This window comes from Somniosus microcephalus, chromosome 2, assembly GCF_052327205.1.
Source record: "Somniosus microcephalus isolate GS21.2 chromosome 2, FLI_Smic_1.0, whole genome shotgun sequence".
Taxonomy (NCBI): Eukaryota; Metazoa; Chordata; class Chondrichthyes; order Squaliformes; family Somniosidae; genus Somniosus; species Somniosus microcephalus.
In genome coordinates this window covers 43,709,535-43,725,857 of record NC_140988.1, presented here as the reverse complement: position 1 = coordinate 43,725,857, position 16,323 = coordinate 43,709,535, and the positions used below count along the sequence as shown (strand labels likewise).

At 42.1% G+C, this 16,323-nt stretch overlaps 1 protein-coding gene across 1 annotated transcript in view; it reads right to left on the bottom strand.

The window, feature by feature from the left end:
- Window positions 1-4,123: 4,123 nt before the first annotated feature.
- tbc1d9 (TBC1 domain family, member 9 (with GRAM domain)) overlaps window positions 4,124-16,323 on the bottom strand; it is a 70,244-nt gene continuing 58,044 nt past the window's right edge. The window contains exons 14-21 of the mRNA XM_086009001.1: window positions 15,829-15,927; window positions 15,622-15,690; window positions 10,998-11,238; window positions 9,912-9,977; window positions 7,548-7,637; window positions 5,780-5,857; window positions 5,473-5,579; window positions 4,124-5,373 (exon numbers count right to left, since the gene is read on the bottom strand). Of these exons, the coding sequence (XP_085865127.1) occupies window positions 4,678-5,373; window positions 5,473-5,579; window positions 5,780-5,857; window positions 7,548-7,637; window positions 9,912-9,977; window positions 10,998-11,238; window positions 15,622-15,690; window positions 15,829-15,927 (1,446 nt within the window). The 3' untranslated portion in view covers window positions 4,124-4,677. The remainder of the gene's footprint in view (window positions 5,374-5,472; window positions 5,580-5,779; window positions 5,858-7,547; window positions 7,638-9,911; window positions 9,978-10,997; window positions 11,239-15,621; window positions 15,691-15,828; window positions 15,928-16,323) is intronic.

Sequence of the window (16,323 nt, the reverse complement as noted above, 5' to 3'; positions counted from 1 at the left end):
TTTGTGATTGATTGGGCTGGCCCACGTGATTCCAGGGACGCTTGCGAACCAGGATACATGGGCCTTTATGCAGGCGTACGCCTGCAGACCCAGGAGCGAGTGTCTTCGAAGGTAGGTGCGGAGTTTACTTGCGGTTCAGAGGTATTCGCCCGTGGGAAGCCTCCGACTGCAATTTCCAGCCCAGTAATTTTAAAGTCAGTGCCGCTGCTGTAGATACCACACTACAACATAAAATGGAGCAATTTCTGCAGTAGCAGCTGGTATTGGAGAATAGCTTCACAAACATCTCTTTGATATAAATGAAAGACTTGCATTTATATAGCACTTTTCACGACCATTGGACGTCCCAAAGCACTTTACAGCCAATGAAGTCCTTTTATTTTTTGAAGTGTAGTCATTGTTGTTATGTAGGAAACACGGCAGCCAATTTGCGCACAGCAAGCTCCCACAAACAACAATGTGATAATGACCAGTTTATCTGTTCTTTGTTATTTTGATTGAGGGATAAAATATTGGCCAGGACACCGGGGATAACTCCTCTGTTCTTCAAAATAATGTCATTGGATCTTTTACATCCACCTGAGGGGGCATACGGGGCCTCGGTTTAACATCTCATCCAAAATATGGCACCTCAGACCTTGCAGCACTCCCTCAGTACTGCACTAGATTTTTGTGCTCAAGTCTCTGGAGGGGACTTAAACCCACAAGCTTCTGACTTAGAGGTGAGAGCGCTACCCACTGAGCCACAACTGACACTTGATGCTGCATTAGATTCCATTCATGAAGTATAAACATTTTTTCATTATCTAGCTCTTAGAACCAATTAATTTGCATCATTTTGTTTATATAATAAACAATTTTTAAACTTACCTGTTAACTGCTTCGGAAGAGTATTAGCAGTCTTGTGTCATCAGATGGGCCACAGTGCTCGCTGAATTGCACTAAAATATCAGGACTCCGTGCATTGTAAATATGTTTTTCTCAACAGAGTGGATGATTGCCATTAAGAATTTAAGGTTTAGGAATGAGGATAGCCCATTTGACCAATCCATACTGTGAATTTGTCTTCCAGATAAGCATTTCTATTGGCATCTTGTTCCCGAGGGAAACCTGGTTTGCATCCCCTCAATTAGCTCCATCCATGCCAATTGTCATTAATTCTACCATTTCATTCCAGACATGAACAAGCTGAGCTCCCAGCCATTGCACACCCAGAAATACTTTAACAATGGACTGTACAGATCTTCTCCAAACATGGGAAAATGTCTGTGGCAAGAATTATAAAGTAACAAATGCAACATGGATACTGTACTGTAGTTGTTATGGTTCCTGGTCTAGCAACCCAGAGGCTATGAGCTCAAATCCCACTATGGCCAGTTGTAAAACTGAATACAAGAAATCTGGTAATTTATGGGCTTCAGGGAACCTACCACCCCTTACTTGGCCTGGCCTACAGGTGGCTCGTTTCACATGATGGGTCCTAAATTAATTAACGCCCGACCCCAGGCGTGATCCATGCATTGTGCATCCAAAACAAATTTAGGATGGTCCTTGGGCATCATTATAATTGTCATCAATCGGCCCCAAGAATTTCATCCGGCTCGGATGCTGGTCGAGGCGCAAAGGTGTGTCCATAGCAGGGAGATGCCTGGGAGGGGTGGCAGCGCCTGCAGTTTTATTGTGAAGGCAGGAGGAACATTTACTCTTGATAAAAAACTTACCCAAGGTGCCTCAGTTCAATGTTGAAATGAAGTCTGCAGTCAATTCAGGCAGCCGTCATAGCTGCCTAAAAAAAAAACCCACCAATCTTAGCAGTGGCTCAGGCATACACACCAATCAGATGCGGGCCTTCCCACTGCTAAATTTGTCATGGGCCTCTCTCTCTGCTCGAGTGCGTGTGGTTCTCTCTCTCTCCCCCAGCGGGTGTGGTTCTCTCTCTCTCTCCCCCCCCAGCGGGTGTGGTTCTCTCTCTCTCCCCCCCAGCGGGTGTGGTTCTCTCTCTCTCTCTCCCCCAGCGGGTGTGGTTCTCTCTCTCTCTCTCTCTCTCTCCCCCCAGCGGGTGTGGTTCTCTCTCTCTCTCTCCCCCAGCTGGTGTGGTTCTCTCTCTCTCTCTCTCTGTCCCCCAGCGGGTGTGGTTCTCTCTCTCTCTCCCAGTGGGTGTGGTTCTCTCTCTCTCTCAGCGGCTGTGGTTCTCTCTCTCTCTCCCAGCGGGTGTGGTTCTCTCTCTCTCTCTCCCCCAGCGGGTGTGGTTCTCTCTCTCTCTCTCTCCCCCTCCCCCCCCCCCCCAGCGGGTGTGGTTCTCTCTCTCTCTCTCTCTCTCTCCCCCAGCGGGTGTGGTTCTCTCTCTCGCTCTCTCTCTCTCCCCCCCCCAGCGGGTGTGGTTCTCTCTCTCTCTCTCTCCCCCAGCGGGTGTGGTTCTCTCTCTCTCTCCCCCCCAGCGGGTGTGGTTCTCTCTCTCCCCCCCAGCGGGTGTGGTTCTCTCTCTCCCCCCCAGCGGGTGTGGTTCTCTCTCTCTCTCAGCGAGTGTGGTTCTCTCTCTCTCTCTCTCTCCCCCCCAAGCGGGTGTGGTTCTCTCTCTCCCCCAGCGGGTGTGGTTCTCTCTCTCTCTCTCCCCCAGCCGGTGTGGTTCTCTCTCTCTCTCTCCCCCAGCCGGTGTGGTTCTCTCTCTCTCTCTCTCTCTCTCCCCCAGCCGGTGTGGCTCTCTCTCTCTCTCTCTCTCTCTCTCTCCCCCCCAGCCGGTGTGGTTCTCTCTCCCCCAGCGGGTGTGGTTCTCTCTCTCCCAGCGGGTGTGGTTTTCTCTCTCCCAGCGGGTGTGGTTCTCTCTCTCTCCCAGCGGGTGTGGTTCTCTCTCTCTCTCCCAGCAGGTGTGGTTCTCTCTCTCTCTCTCCCCCAGCGGGTGTGGTTCTCTCTCCCCCAGCGGGTGTGGTTCTCTCTCCCCCAGCGGGTGTGGTTCTATCTCTCCCAGCGGGTGTGGTTCTCTCTCTCTCTCTCCCCCAGCGGGTGTGGTTCTCTCCCCCAGCAGGTGTGGTTCTCTCTCTCTCTCCCCCAGCCGGTGTGGTTCTCTCTCTCTCTCTCGCTCTCTCCCCCAGCGGGTGTGGTTCTCTCTCTCTCCCAGCGGGTGTGGTTCTCTCTCTCTCTCTCCCAGCAGGTGTGGTTCTCTCTCTCTCTCTCTCCCCCAGCGGGTGTGGTTCTCTCTCCCCCAGCGGGTGTGGTTCTCTCTCCCCCAGCGGGTGTGGTTCTCTCTCCCCCAGCGGGTGTGGTTCTATCTCTCCCAGCGGGTGTGGTTCTCTCTCTCTCTCTCCCCAGCGGGTGTGGTTCTGTCCCCCAGCAGGTGTGGTTCTCTCTCTCTCCCCCCCAGCCGGTGTGGTTCTCTCTCTCTCTCTCTCTCTCTCTCTCTCCCAGCGGGTGTGGTTCTCTCCCCCAGCAGGTGTGGTTCTCTCTCTCTCCCCCCCAGCGGGAGTGGTTCTCTCTCTCTCTCTCTCTCTCTCTCTCCCCCAGCGGGTGTGGTTCTCTCTCTCTCTCCCCCAGCGGGTGTGGTTCTCTCTCTCTCCCCCAGCGGGTGTGGTTCTCTCTCTCTCTCCCAGCGGGTGTGGTTCTCTCTCTCTCTCTCTCTCCCCCCCCCCCCAGCGGGTGTGGTTCTCTGTCTCTCTCTCCCAGCGGGTGTGGTTCTCTCGCTCTCTCTCCCCCAGCGGGTGTGGTTCTCTCTCTCTCTCCCCCAGCGGGTGTGGTTCTCTCTCTCTCTCTCCCCCAGAGCAGGTGTGGTTCTCTCTCTCTCTCCCCCCCAGCGGGTGTGGTTCTCTCTCTCTCTCTCTCCCTCAGCGGGTGTGGTTCTCTCTCTCTCTCTCTCCCCCAGCAGGTGTGGTTCTCTCTCTCCCCCCAGTGGGTGCGGTTCTCTCTCTCTCTCTCTCTCTCTGTCCCAGTGTATATCTATTGATTCCCCCTCTTTCTCTGACCAGGATATAACATGTGGTTACCCCTCTCTTTGACGCAGGATATACCTATGGTTTCCTCTCTTCATCTACAATTCTTACACTCAAATGATTTCTATGATTAAACAAAAATGTAATCGTTTTCACCTGATGCCTACAATCGATGTACCAACAAATTAAACAGCCTAACAGAGTACTTTTACCTGGGGGTTTAACTTTATTCTATAGATTTTTCCTTTCATTTTGAAGGTCAAGCCAACATCCCTAAGAATCCTTTAAAAAAAATGAAAGTCAATTTAAAACAACAACTTCAGTTCAGAAACAAAAGATAGAAGTTGTATTAGTACTGTATCTAGTATAAAAATGAAATTTCCAGGAATAGTTTCAGTAACATAAAGAGACATTGGTCAACATATAAAGTCAAATGATACAAATGATTAATAAACAAACATAATTGAACCGGTTTACAAAGCAGCATGGAATCAAAGTGCAGGTGCTCCAGTTTTCTACAGAGTATGTTTTAAATTGAAGTGTAATGCTCAATAATATGCAATGAAACATGGGGTTAGGAGGGAGATAATTCACCTAAATATTACTTATAATTTACAATACAAGGAGATACAGTACATAGGACAATTCTTCTGAAACTACTGTACACTCAGTTTACTAAACATTACATTGGTCTATATGAATCAGTTTTATAGGACATTATTTCATGTAATCTGTTGACTAAACAGCAGCAACCACCTCATCCTGAGACTGTAGAGATCTCATAGTCACTTGTTGAGGTGATTGGTTTTCCCATCATTCTGATATTCTTAGCATTTGTAATCCTGGCCATCACTACCCCAGCTTTCTCAAAGTATCTCACCAAAGCGGTCTCGGTTAGAAGAGAAGCCAAAAACTGCTCAAAGGTGATAGCCCAGTCTTTGTCTATGCTACTACTCCTGGGAAGAGGGGTCTCATCGTTATTACGCACAAGCACTGTGTCCTCTGTGATGTCCTCACACTGCAACTTATCATCGTCATTAGAGCCAGCACTCAGCACAGAATATGAGGACATGGAGGTATCATCTTTAGTTTCATCATCTGAAATCAACATGGCCGAAGACACCCCATTGTCTTTAAGTGAACTATCATCCAATTTAATATCCTGCAGCTCACTGGAAGCCATCTTTTCATCATCCATCCCATTGAGGATGGGACAGAAAGAATCCCCCTGTCCGTAATGTATTGTTTGGTTTTCCTTTTTCAGGTGCACTCTGCTTTTACTGTCATGACTGCTGCCTGGTTCCTGGAGTACCTGACTGATGAACTGTTTTCCTACTTCACCAATCTCCAGAAGTAAACTGGTTACAGCTGCAGTAGAGTGGTACAATTCTTGCTCATTTGCATCTTCACTGAACATGTTGTACAGAGTTCTACATAGCTCAATGAATTGCTCCTGTGAAGGATTAAGAATAAACATGCATTTACGATCAGTAATTTGGAAAATACTGACATGTTAGTTACTGGTTTTGGTATAAAAAGGACTGATACTTACTTGATTGAGTTTAGGCAGGTCTTTGATACTCTCCAACTTAGGCTCCCTTTCTTGGGCCCACATCCTGATGTAATGTCGATAATCACGTGGGTTTGGTCGCTTCTCAACTGTAACAGAGCAAAAAGCAAGTTAACAATGTATGGCTATAAAATTAATTTATAAGAATTATATAAAATAAAACCATTGTAAATGTTTGAGACAAGCATTTATCAATTAGGTCACAGTCAATATCCTTGTGCAAATTATATTTAAAAGTATATCAATATTTCACGTTTAAAATCGATTAAGTTATATAATCTGTCTCTACCTTTCTCATTCTTCAGGTTTACAGTGACAAAGCCATCTTCTGTTTCACTTTTTGCCCTCGACTCAACTTCTGTAACAACTGAAAAGAAATAAATATTGACAAGTTACTATACTTGTTACCAATTGACAGGGTAGATGCTGGGAGGATGTTTCCCCTGGCTGGGGTGTCTAGAACTAGGAGTCAGAGTCTCAGAATAAGGAATTGGCCATTTAGAACTGAGATGAAAAGGGTTGTGAATCTTTGGAAGTCTCTACCCCAGAGGGCTATGGATGCTCAGTCATTGAACATATTCAAGACAAAGATCGATAGATTTTTGGATATTAAGGGAATCAAGGGATATGGGGATAGTGCAGGAAAGTGGAGTTGAGGTAGAAGATCAGCCATGATCTTAGTGAATGGCGAAGCAGGCTCGAGGGGCCGAATGCTCCAAATTCTTATGTTATTATGTACATAACATCAAAATGTAATTTCCTGTTGTCAATGTCCTCAATTAGGTTTCAGCATTGTAAACAATATCCACTCATAAATTCATCAAAAGTTTTGGAAACTTTTACTGAAAAATCTCATATGGTATAAATAGAAAACATTCCTGTATAGTGCTATGCCAATCAATCAGCTTAATTGGTGCTTTAGCGACAGGTTTTTAAATCCGTTACTAACCTTGTAAACTATGTCGGAAACCAACACATTCCATTCACAACACATGACCAGAATTACTGTTGCAGTGTTAGTAGGCGGTCGGAAAAATTAGTGCCCCCTAGAAAATCGCCTAGGATCCTAACTACCGTGGAACTGCTTACAATAAGTTGGATATTATGCTGACAGGAGAATTATACCATGTAAGAATGTATTATTTTGCTGTTAAAGTGGAGCTGTGTTTAAGGTGGCAAGTCTCCAAGACTACAAATTCTAATTGCTGTAAATTTGCACAAACCTGAAGTGTATTAGGGTTTAGTTGAAAAAGGATCCCCCACCCAAAACATTAGCTCGTCTGTTCTCTTCACAGATGATGATTGACATATGATTTGGTTTTACTTTTGGTTTACTTGGTTAACTTCACGACTGCGCTCAGCAGAAATGGGATAAAAGCAGTATTTAGTATATGCTGTATTATAGAAAATAATGTCATTCAACTGTAGGGTTTGGTTACATTTCACCAACTACTTCAGTCTCTCTGCAGCTGTCCATGAATTGAAGCTCCCTTGTATATGTATTATATTTTATCAAAACACTTACAAAATTCCAAAAGCAGCAGTGACCATTATTCCCTTAGACTCTTGCACAGTTCTTGGTCTACTCTAGATGGGCGAGAATGGATTGCACGGTTCTATTTTAGCAGCAAGATATATACCTCAACTCGAGTAGAACCACCCCCTCAATATCAAAAACTAGGCAAAATCCTTGGGCCTGCCAGTCAGAGCGAATGTTCCATGGACTACATCTGGAACTGAAGATCTCTCAGTGTCTAGAACTTCTTCCCAAGTGCAACCTTCATCTGTGACTTACCCACCAGCTTTTCCCATTACGCTGTCCAAACCACAAAGCCAAGACTTCAGGAGGATGCTCCTTGCATCCAGTAAATAACATGGCTTGATCCCACGTGCTCAGCCTGTAATCATCTTTCCTCTTTTTGCAGTCCTGTCTACTGTACCTACTTGTCTTTATAACTATTTGTATGTATCCGAGTCAATGTGACCTATGATATGCAATGTCTCATCTTGATTTATAAACCCTGCAGGTATTTAAATTAAAAAAACATAAAACCTACCATTTATAGTTTCAGGTGTTATATCTTCAAAAAAGTATTGTGTAGCTTCAAATGCAGAATCAGGGTCCTCTTGTTCATTGAAAAATGGTTCTAAGGACAGTAATGAATAAACATTTGCATTCTGTTCTCAAAAAGATTTAAACAGTACCTTTTAAACATAGAATTTCCATTTGCAACAAGTAGAATACTGATAGCCCTTATGATTTATTGTTTGACCTGATTGAAACCTCCTGTCCTGAAATATTTAGGTTATGTGCAATAAAAATCTTAAAACACAATTTGTGTCAGAAAATTGGGCAGTATTGACTAGGAAATGGAGTGGAATTTAGTCCCATCCACTTTACACCAGTTATGGGAGCCGATTTTCTTGCGTGGAGAGGCAGACCAGTTGGTGCCCAGGCCTCCTATTTGTTGCAGGTAGGAGTTTCCTTTCGTATTTACAAACTATTTTTCAGCTGTCGCCAAGTCTCTAACATGCCCATGGAAACCTGTCAGGAAGAAGGCCTCAGGTTGTCCTGTAGCAAGAGGGCCTTTAAAGGGCCTGCAGACTTTCCTGGTAATTGTTTTTGTTTAGTTTTTTTCTAATTTACCACTGGTACTAAGGCTTCCAAGAGTCTTTATGCAGGTGTCAGTGCATTTCTCCCAAGCTTCATTTATTGGCATCAGAGAGTTTGCCAACAAGGGTCCTCCAGGCCGATATGTTCAGAGAAAGAGCAGCAGCTTTGGAGGCATACCAGGTATGTCAATGCCCTCCTGCTGGTAACTGCAACCCTGCATCCACAGAGATTTTGATAGAGGTGGTAGGAGGTCCTCTTCCCAAAAGAAGCTGTGCCAGTAGATCCCCAATAGCATGACGGAGATACGAAAACCTGACTAACTTTTGTAGGACAGTTCTAGAAGCACCCAAATCACACCATGTTATGCGTTACATGGTACTGCATGAAATAAGCCATGCCAGGGTGACCAAGAGCCAGCACTGTATTTGGCTATACCTGCAAGATCCTCCCAACAATTCTGAAGGGCCTAACAAACCTATCTATGAATGACTGCGGGAACCTGGGTCAACAGAGGGACTGATACCAAGCTGTCTCATCTGCTACAAGGACACCTGTGCCTACCATGCAGTATAGCTTTTGCACATGCAGGGACAGTAAGGATCAGTAGTGGCCTGAAACTTGGCTGCGCCTTCTTGGAGGCATGCTGCAGTGTTGACCTATGGAATGGGGCTGTTGAATCGCACAGAGGCAACCATCTTAACATGCCTCTCATGAGGCACCACTTGGACTTCAGCAATCAAAAAAGGCGGAGTGCTGTATTGCACTTTTACTTGTCTGCAGATTCATGCCTGAAACTAGGAACTCCTTTCCCTTCATCATGGCCAGCCATTTTCCAACTGCCTGCCCTTTCAGCCTTGGTAAAGGCTATTGGATTGACATGTATTTTAATGCTCTCCAGAATCATTCAAAATTTCCCTCCTTTCCCGTGATACTCCCCTTTAGTTCTCCCCATCCCTTTAACATTGACTTGCACACAATTTCGGCAATATAAGTTTCATGTCTGTAGGAAGTAATAATCTTAAATCACTCTTTTTAAATAAAACAATTTTTTTTATAGGTGCCTGCACAGGGAAACTTTTTAGCAGAAGACAGATTAATACTAATGAATAATAGCTTGACTGCAAATTACCACCATCCTAAGAGAAAAATGTCTATCCTAAAAAAAAAGCACACAAGAATGATCAGGGAGAGCTCTAAAGTAGTTATGCAGATTGGAGTGTAGTTTAATGAGGTAGCATACTGCATAAGAGACATTGCAGTAGCTGAGCATGATGTCAAATGCAGCATCAGTTCCATTACTTGCAGCGTGCATGAAATTCCTATTTAAAGCGGAAGTAAATTCAGTAATGGTGGAAGATGGAACAGAGATAACAGACTGTAAAATGGCCAAAATATTAATGTATATAAGCCAAGCATGCAAATGAAAAGTTTAAGCTACTGTAAGAGGAATACTTTCAATTTAAAATATTCTTCCCCATTGTAGTTTCCTGCCTTATAGGACACACTTTAATTTTATGGTAATTTCTTCTTCTCCGTGGAGACTTTTTATTCTGGGTCTGCAAACTCAGGTGACATCAGCTACAAGATCAGTCAGTAGTCCATATGGAGCATAGTGATTAGCATTTTATGTACACAGCAGTAAGAATTGGGAAGATTTTAGAACAATTTTATTTACTTGTCCCACTGAGGGAAAATTTTCTTAATACTAATATTTGCTAAAAAAAATTTATGTTCTGTACTATAAAACTGTATTTGAGGAACTACCTCAATTTAATATGATTCTAAAACAACAAATCAGGTTTCTTACCAGGAAGTACATGCACTTTATACAGCAATTTCAATTTTTCTACAAGATCTGCATGGCACATTGTACCTATGAAAACAAATCACAGAACTTGATTAAAAGGTCTGAAAAGATTAAATACTCTTTTTAAAGGTAAGCACAATAATCACTGTCTAGCTTTAGCGCTTGGATTTTTTTTTTCATTTTGAAGCCTCTTTGTTGTTATAAGCCATTACAATAAAAAAGGTTTAGTATTTTAAAAGACACAGGTCTTAATAAAACACTATGGTTAAATAAAAACAATGAGCGACTTATTAAAAAAAAATACTATTTCTTGCACTATCCATAAACCAATGGATGAAATCACTTTGAATCAAACAAGAGAGTGACAGCAGATGTAATAATTAACCTTTGGAACATAGGATAAGTCTGTCTGGCAGAAATGAGACATACTAGTACCTGAACTGTCATAATTAAGTGGTTTGTGTATGTTAACATTTTTTTGAGTGCATTTCAACTGGACTGGAGTGGTGTGTGGAGTGGAGTGTGGTGTGGTGTGGTGTGGTGTGGTGTGGTGTGGTGTGGTGTGGTGTGGAGTGGTGTGGAGTGGAGTGGAGTGGAGTGGAGTGGAGTGGTGTGGAGTGGTGTGGTGTGGTGTGGTGTGGTGTGGTGTGGAGTGGAGTGGTGTGCTATTCCCAACTCGATGCCAGTAGCAGTGCAAGTAACCCAAATTGATCCAGCATCAGATTTGCTCACCATGACAAAGTACATAGCCATTCTTCGGCATCAAGCTCACTGGGACTAACCTTTCCCTCAAACTGATGTCCTACACTGTATATTGCAGCATGTTGGTATATCAAACAATGATCAATCATAAGCATATATTCAATTATTTTCTCATTTTTTTGATTAAATTGTTAGTGTGAAAATTTCAACTGGATTTTTTTTTGTTCTCATTTCTTTTTCACATGGTTTGATCTGTTAAATGCTCCAACTTGCATGCACTATAAAAAATTTTCCCATGTTGCTATTAATATACCAAAATATACCAAAGACAAGCAATATAAGTCTTACACAATGGTGAATGGAAAATAAATTATTTTTACTTACTTAATCCTGTGACAAATTCTTTGAAGTTTATTAAAGAGTCTCCATTCTCATCTAGTAGTCGGAATAAGCGTCCAGCTAGTATATCGGAATGTGCACCACATGACCAGGGAAAAAGAAGTGCAAACAATCCTTTGAACTGTTCAAAGTCAATACGGTACTGTTCAAGATAAGGCAGGCTAGGGTCATGGCGTTCTGTAGCGTTACTGTTTCCACCCCAGTAACAACTGGTGAGATGTTCAGCCTAAATGTGATAAAATTTGAAAGGTCAACATGTTAACAATTTTTAAGTGGCGAATATAAAGAAAATTAAGCAGTATTTATGCTGCATTACCATAATTTTTCAAAATGAACCTAAAGAATATGTTGAGAGAGACACAAATTTTAGAGGCTATGCAGGTTATATTTGTGGAAAGGTCTGTGGTTAGTTTTGAGAAAGATGGCCAACTGCAATTTTCAGTTTACTGTTGCATTAGTGGAGATGGTGGCAGCAGCTCCCAAAGAACACATGGAAACATGGCCTTTATTGCTTCACTCTGCCGATCAAGCCTGCTCCATTCACAGAACATGTAAAATCTTACTGAACTCAATTTTCTGATAGCGAATTTTTCATTAAAAACGCCTCAGTCGCTAAAAACTCCAGAACATCTATTCATCCCCTCATCTCCAAAATTCAACCTTGGCTTGCAGCCATTCGCAGACAATATCCTGTCTCAGCAGCACTTAGCAGCAGTAAGCATTGTACTGCAGCAATTGGTCATCCCAATCTATTATTATCTCTTTAATCTTCTGTGCCATTGTCAAGCAGATGGATAACATCCTTTTCTGGAAGAGAGTTAACTAAATCTACATTAAATGTTTTCACTGGGAATCTGTTCAACACTTCACTACTTTATGTGGGTACAGGAAACTTTTTTTTATCCGGCACGGACGGGACCAACGTGGTGCCGGTTCATCAAAAATTCCGGATAACCGAACACTATAGTAAAAGATACGGAGAGCTGACAGCTCCGTATAAAGCAACAAACCCTGTTCTGTAGAACAATGGCCACAAGTTTCAAGCGTCTCTGTAGCTTAGCAACAGCTGCAGCCACACCCTTGCACAGCACAGATGGAAGACGGCAAATACAATATGAAGTAAAACCTACTCCTGAATTTTGCCGGTTAACTGAGATTTCCGGTTATTTAGGTGCCGGTAAATCGAAAGTTTCCTGTAACAGAATTCTTCTGATTGTTCATTTTTGAAACTGTGCCCTCCAGTTCTGTGCACACATTCCATGCTAAATAAGCAGCTTACATCTACGGTCATTCAGCATTTTAAAAGCCTAGATCATGTTCGCTTTCAATCTTTGCTCCAATCAAAACAACTTTGCTTGGTGAGTCTCTACTGAAACTTCGAGAACAAAGTTCCAGAATCATCCTCATCACTCTTCTCTGAACTCTAACATAATATCCTTATGCATGTATCATTATCGCACAACCATTAAAAGTATTTACCAGTTTTCACCGATACACACTCACTTGTAATTGTCCATTCTCTCTCTCATACACCGTGGCTCCAATCAATTATTTTGAGAGAATGGGTAATTACAATGGTTTTGAAATTAAGCTATGGGATAATAGATAGAAACATGCAATTCAATTGTCGGAAGCTTCTCCCTCTATTATTTTAATGGGCTATTAACCCATTTAAAATAAAGAAACTTGTACATTTGTAAGTTACTAAGTAGTTTGATTGTTGTGATATATTGTGTGGAGGGATATGGAGTACACTATTCGTTTCATTTGAGCATACAGACAATGGAGGACATGGGAATATTCGATTAAGTGTAATTGTGAAATTCAAAACATTTAACTTTTGGGTGGCACAGACAAGATAATCAAGAGGCTTTAGTGCTTGAAGTACCTCAAAAAAAATTCACAGATTTGACCTGGTTGCTTTAAAGACTCAACCAGGTAAAACTACAATATTCTGAACCTCAACTGGATGAAAGACCAGCCTGTAGAGCTGGTTTTCAGCCAGAGAACAATATTTGATGATGTGCGGCTAGAATGGATGGTGGGAAACCAGATGCTCAAGAAAACATTGAAGCTTAATGTTTAAACTTAAAAAGCTTTTTTAAAAAAAAGGAAGAAAAAGTTCAAATGTACACAAATATGCCACTTTTCTAAATGTGTGCTCCTGGTGTGGAGCCTCACCCGCTAGAGTATGCATCAGCAAATCAATCCTTGTTAGTCAGAAATGGTAGTATAACAAAAAAAAGTGTTTGGAGAGAATGGGGAAGACTGAGCCGAAGTTTCAAAAAAAGTATCTATTTGAGTAATATATATTATAGTAATCAAATTATTCCTGAAATCTGGAACAGCACTATTAATTTCAGTATTGCTGTGCATAAGCTAATTAAATCTGGTTAGTCCATTGAATCACTGGGCTGTCTAACGATTAGTGCCAAGATATAGTATGCTGTTGTACAACTGCAGTAAATTTCCATTTGTTCAGAAAGAAGAATATTTCTCGCTTCAATAGTCGGAACTTTCAACTTTGACTGGGGCATAAAATGGTGAGATTGGATTAGCCGTTTGTTACACACCCAGCCCGATTTTTCCTTCCATTTACAACGGGTGGCCGACCTGATATCACCCGTTTTGCACCCCTGCTGAAGTTGCAGGTTCTGTCTGATGTGTTGGAAGTTATAACTTATCATGAATATAACTAAATTATTTAATTAAGTCTGAATGAAATCACAAAACCAAAAAGACTAAAGAAACCTTCTTGAATCTTAACAGGCCATCAGTTATGTAGATACATCAAAGACCATCATGTTAAAAATAACTGAAGCAGTTCCAACTTTCCATTTAGTTCTTGGTCAATGCTATTCTAATTAAGTGGAGATACAACAATTAAATAGTACAAGTAAGTAGTCCCAATAATATGCTTTAACTCTAACCTCAGAAAATAACCATGGTCAATATTTTCATTTCTTTTAACAACCACAATTTATTGTGACGTCCTCTCGAACAACAGATATATGTTGATCGATCTGGTGGGATTTTGTTTCAGTTGCTTCCTCCAAATGCTAGTCCAACTAAAACAGTACACTAATCCAACGTTTCAGCCTCAATATTGCCTTAGGAGCAAAATTGTGCTGTGGACTGGAAACTAAACAGAGACAGATCAAGCTCATTTGAGGACTCTTACCAGTTGCTAGAGAAATAAACTTTTAAATTCTATCTGAGCTACATTCAACTTCAGATCCCAGAGGTTGGAAAGAATGATTTAAATCACTGCACTACTAATTCATCCATAATAACTTTCTATAAGTGAATGGTGCCCGACTTAAACCAACAGAGCAGTTGTAAAACTACATGAGTATTGGCGCAAGGAAGAAGACTGAAACAGCTTGATTATGTATGCACAACTGGGCCATAACAACAACAACAATTTTTATTTATATAGCACCTTTAACATAGTAAAACGTCCCAAGGCGCTTCACAGGAGTGTTATAAGACAAAGAATTGACACCAAGCCACATAAGCTTGGTCAAAGAGGTCGGTTTTAAAGAGTGTCTTAAAGGAGGAAAGAGAGGTAGAGAGGGGGAGAGGTTTTGGGGGGGGGGGGGGGGGGGGGGGGAGTTCCAGAGCTTAGGACCTAAGCAGCTGAAGGCACGGCCACCAATGGTTGAGTGATTATAATCAGGGATGCTCAAGAGGGCAGAATTTGAGGAGTGCAAATATCTCTGGGGGTTGTGGGGCTGAAGGAGATTACAGAGATAGGGAGGGGCGAGGCCATGGAGATTTGAAAACAAGAATGAGAATTTTGAAATCGAGGCGTTGCTTAACCGGGAGCCAATGTAGGTCAGTGAGCACAGGGGTGATGGAGTTTCTGGCGGGGCCCGAAAACAATGGCTTCGGTTTTCCCCAATATTTAATTGGAGAAAATTTCTGCTCATCCAGAACTGGATGTCAGACAAGCAGTGACAATTTAGAGACTGTGGGGGGTCGAAAGAAGCGGTGGTGAGGTAGAGCTGGGTGTCATCAGCGTACATGTGGAAACGGACGCTGTGTTTTTGGATGATGTCACCATGGGGCAGTATATAGATGAGAAATAGTGGGGGGCCAAGGATAGCTCCTTGGGTCACCCCAGGAGGTAACAATGCGGGAGTGGGAAGAGAAGCCATTGCAGGTGATTTTCTGGCTATGATTAGATAACAGGTTCTGCAATGTGGGGATGCTGCTGGGTGCTTTGAATTTACACCATTTACATCAGACAAGCAATATATTAAAAAAAATTATGTCTGTACGAACAACATTAAGAGCTCAGCTTCATGGCCTGAATAAAGTGGCAGTTTGGCATTTTTGTAGTTTGCCTTTGAAGGGAGAAAAGTGAAATCTTTCAGGAGATGGTGTTCTGTGCCTCTGTAGGTGGTACACTGCCTCATTTATGCTAGTAGCTTTGACACTGTTTTGGAAACACTTCCCTATTATATAATGGGGTATTAGATGCAGTTTATCTGCATATTAACCATGCACAGAAGATTATGAACAATGATGGAAGCTCACTGAACTGAAGCAGCACTTCACATGCCAATTAAGACAAAAACACCATAGTCATATGAAAGTTGCCTACCTTAAAAAGGACATAGAGTTCTTCCAGTTCATCTATAGTGAATGCTGTGTCTGTCACAATGGCTCGAACCTGGACATAAAAAGAAATTAAAAACAAAGCGTATATTTAGATTCAAATGTAAACAATATATTTTGTACTATATTTGTAATTGCAAATAAGACTGGTAAAATGTGAAACAATTCAGAATATTTGCATAATTGCACTCACTACATTGCGCTTTGTGGTGTCTTCAAGAGTCTGGATCACTCGTAGTCGTTGCTTAAACCGCATCTGTTCGATCACATCTGCTCTGATGCTACCAAATTTCTGAGAAGATTAAACATGCACTGAATATGCTGTATACTATTAATAAATCTACAATAACCCTATTTAATGATCTATCGAAGCTCCATTTCACACAAACAGAAATCAAATCTACTTCATATACTTTCTAGAGTACAAAAAACGCTTAATTGCAATCGCACGTGAGCACTTTGCCAATTGTGATAAAACAACAATTTCTATAAAGCTGGAAATAACAAAAATCAAGGCTGGTCTATGCAGAGAAACCCCTATTTTCCTAAATTTCTTCTAACCGCTTACAAGGGTAAATACAGTACAACATCTTAAAAATTGAAGAAAAATGCGCAAATCCCGTGACTTTATTTTATTTGCAAAGCATTCTGAGATTTTGTTTGGTGATAATCAGAAGCCATCAACCTC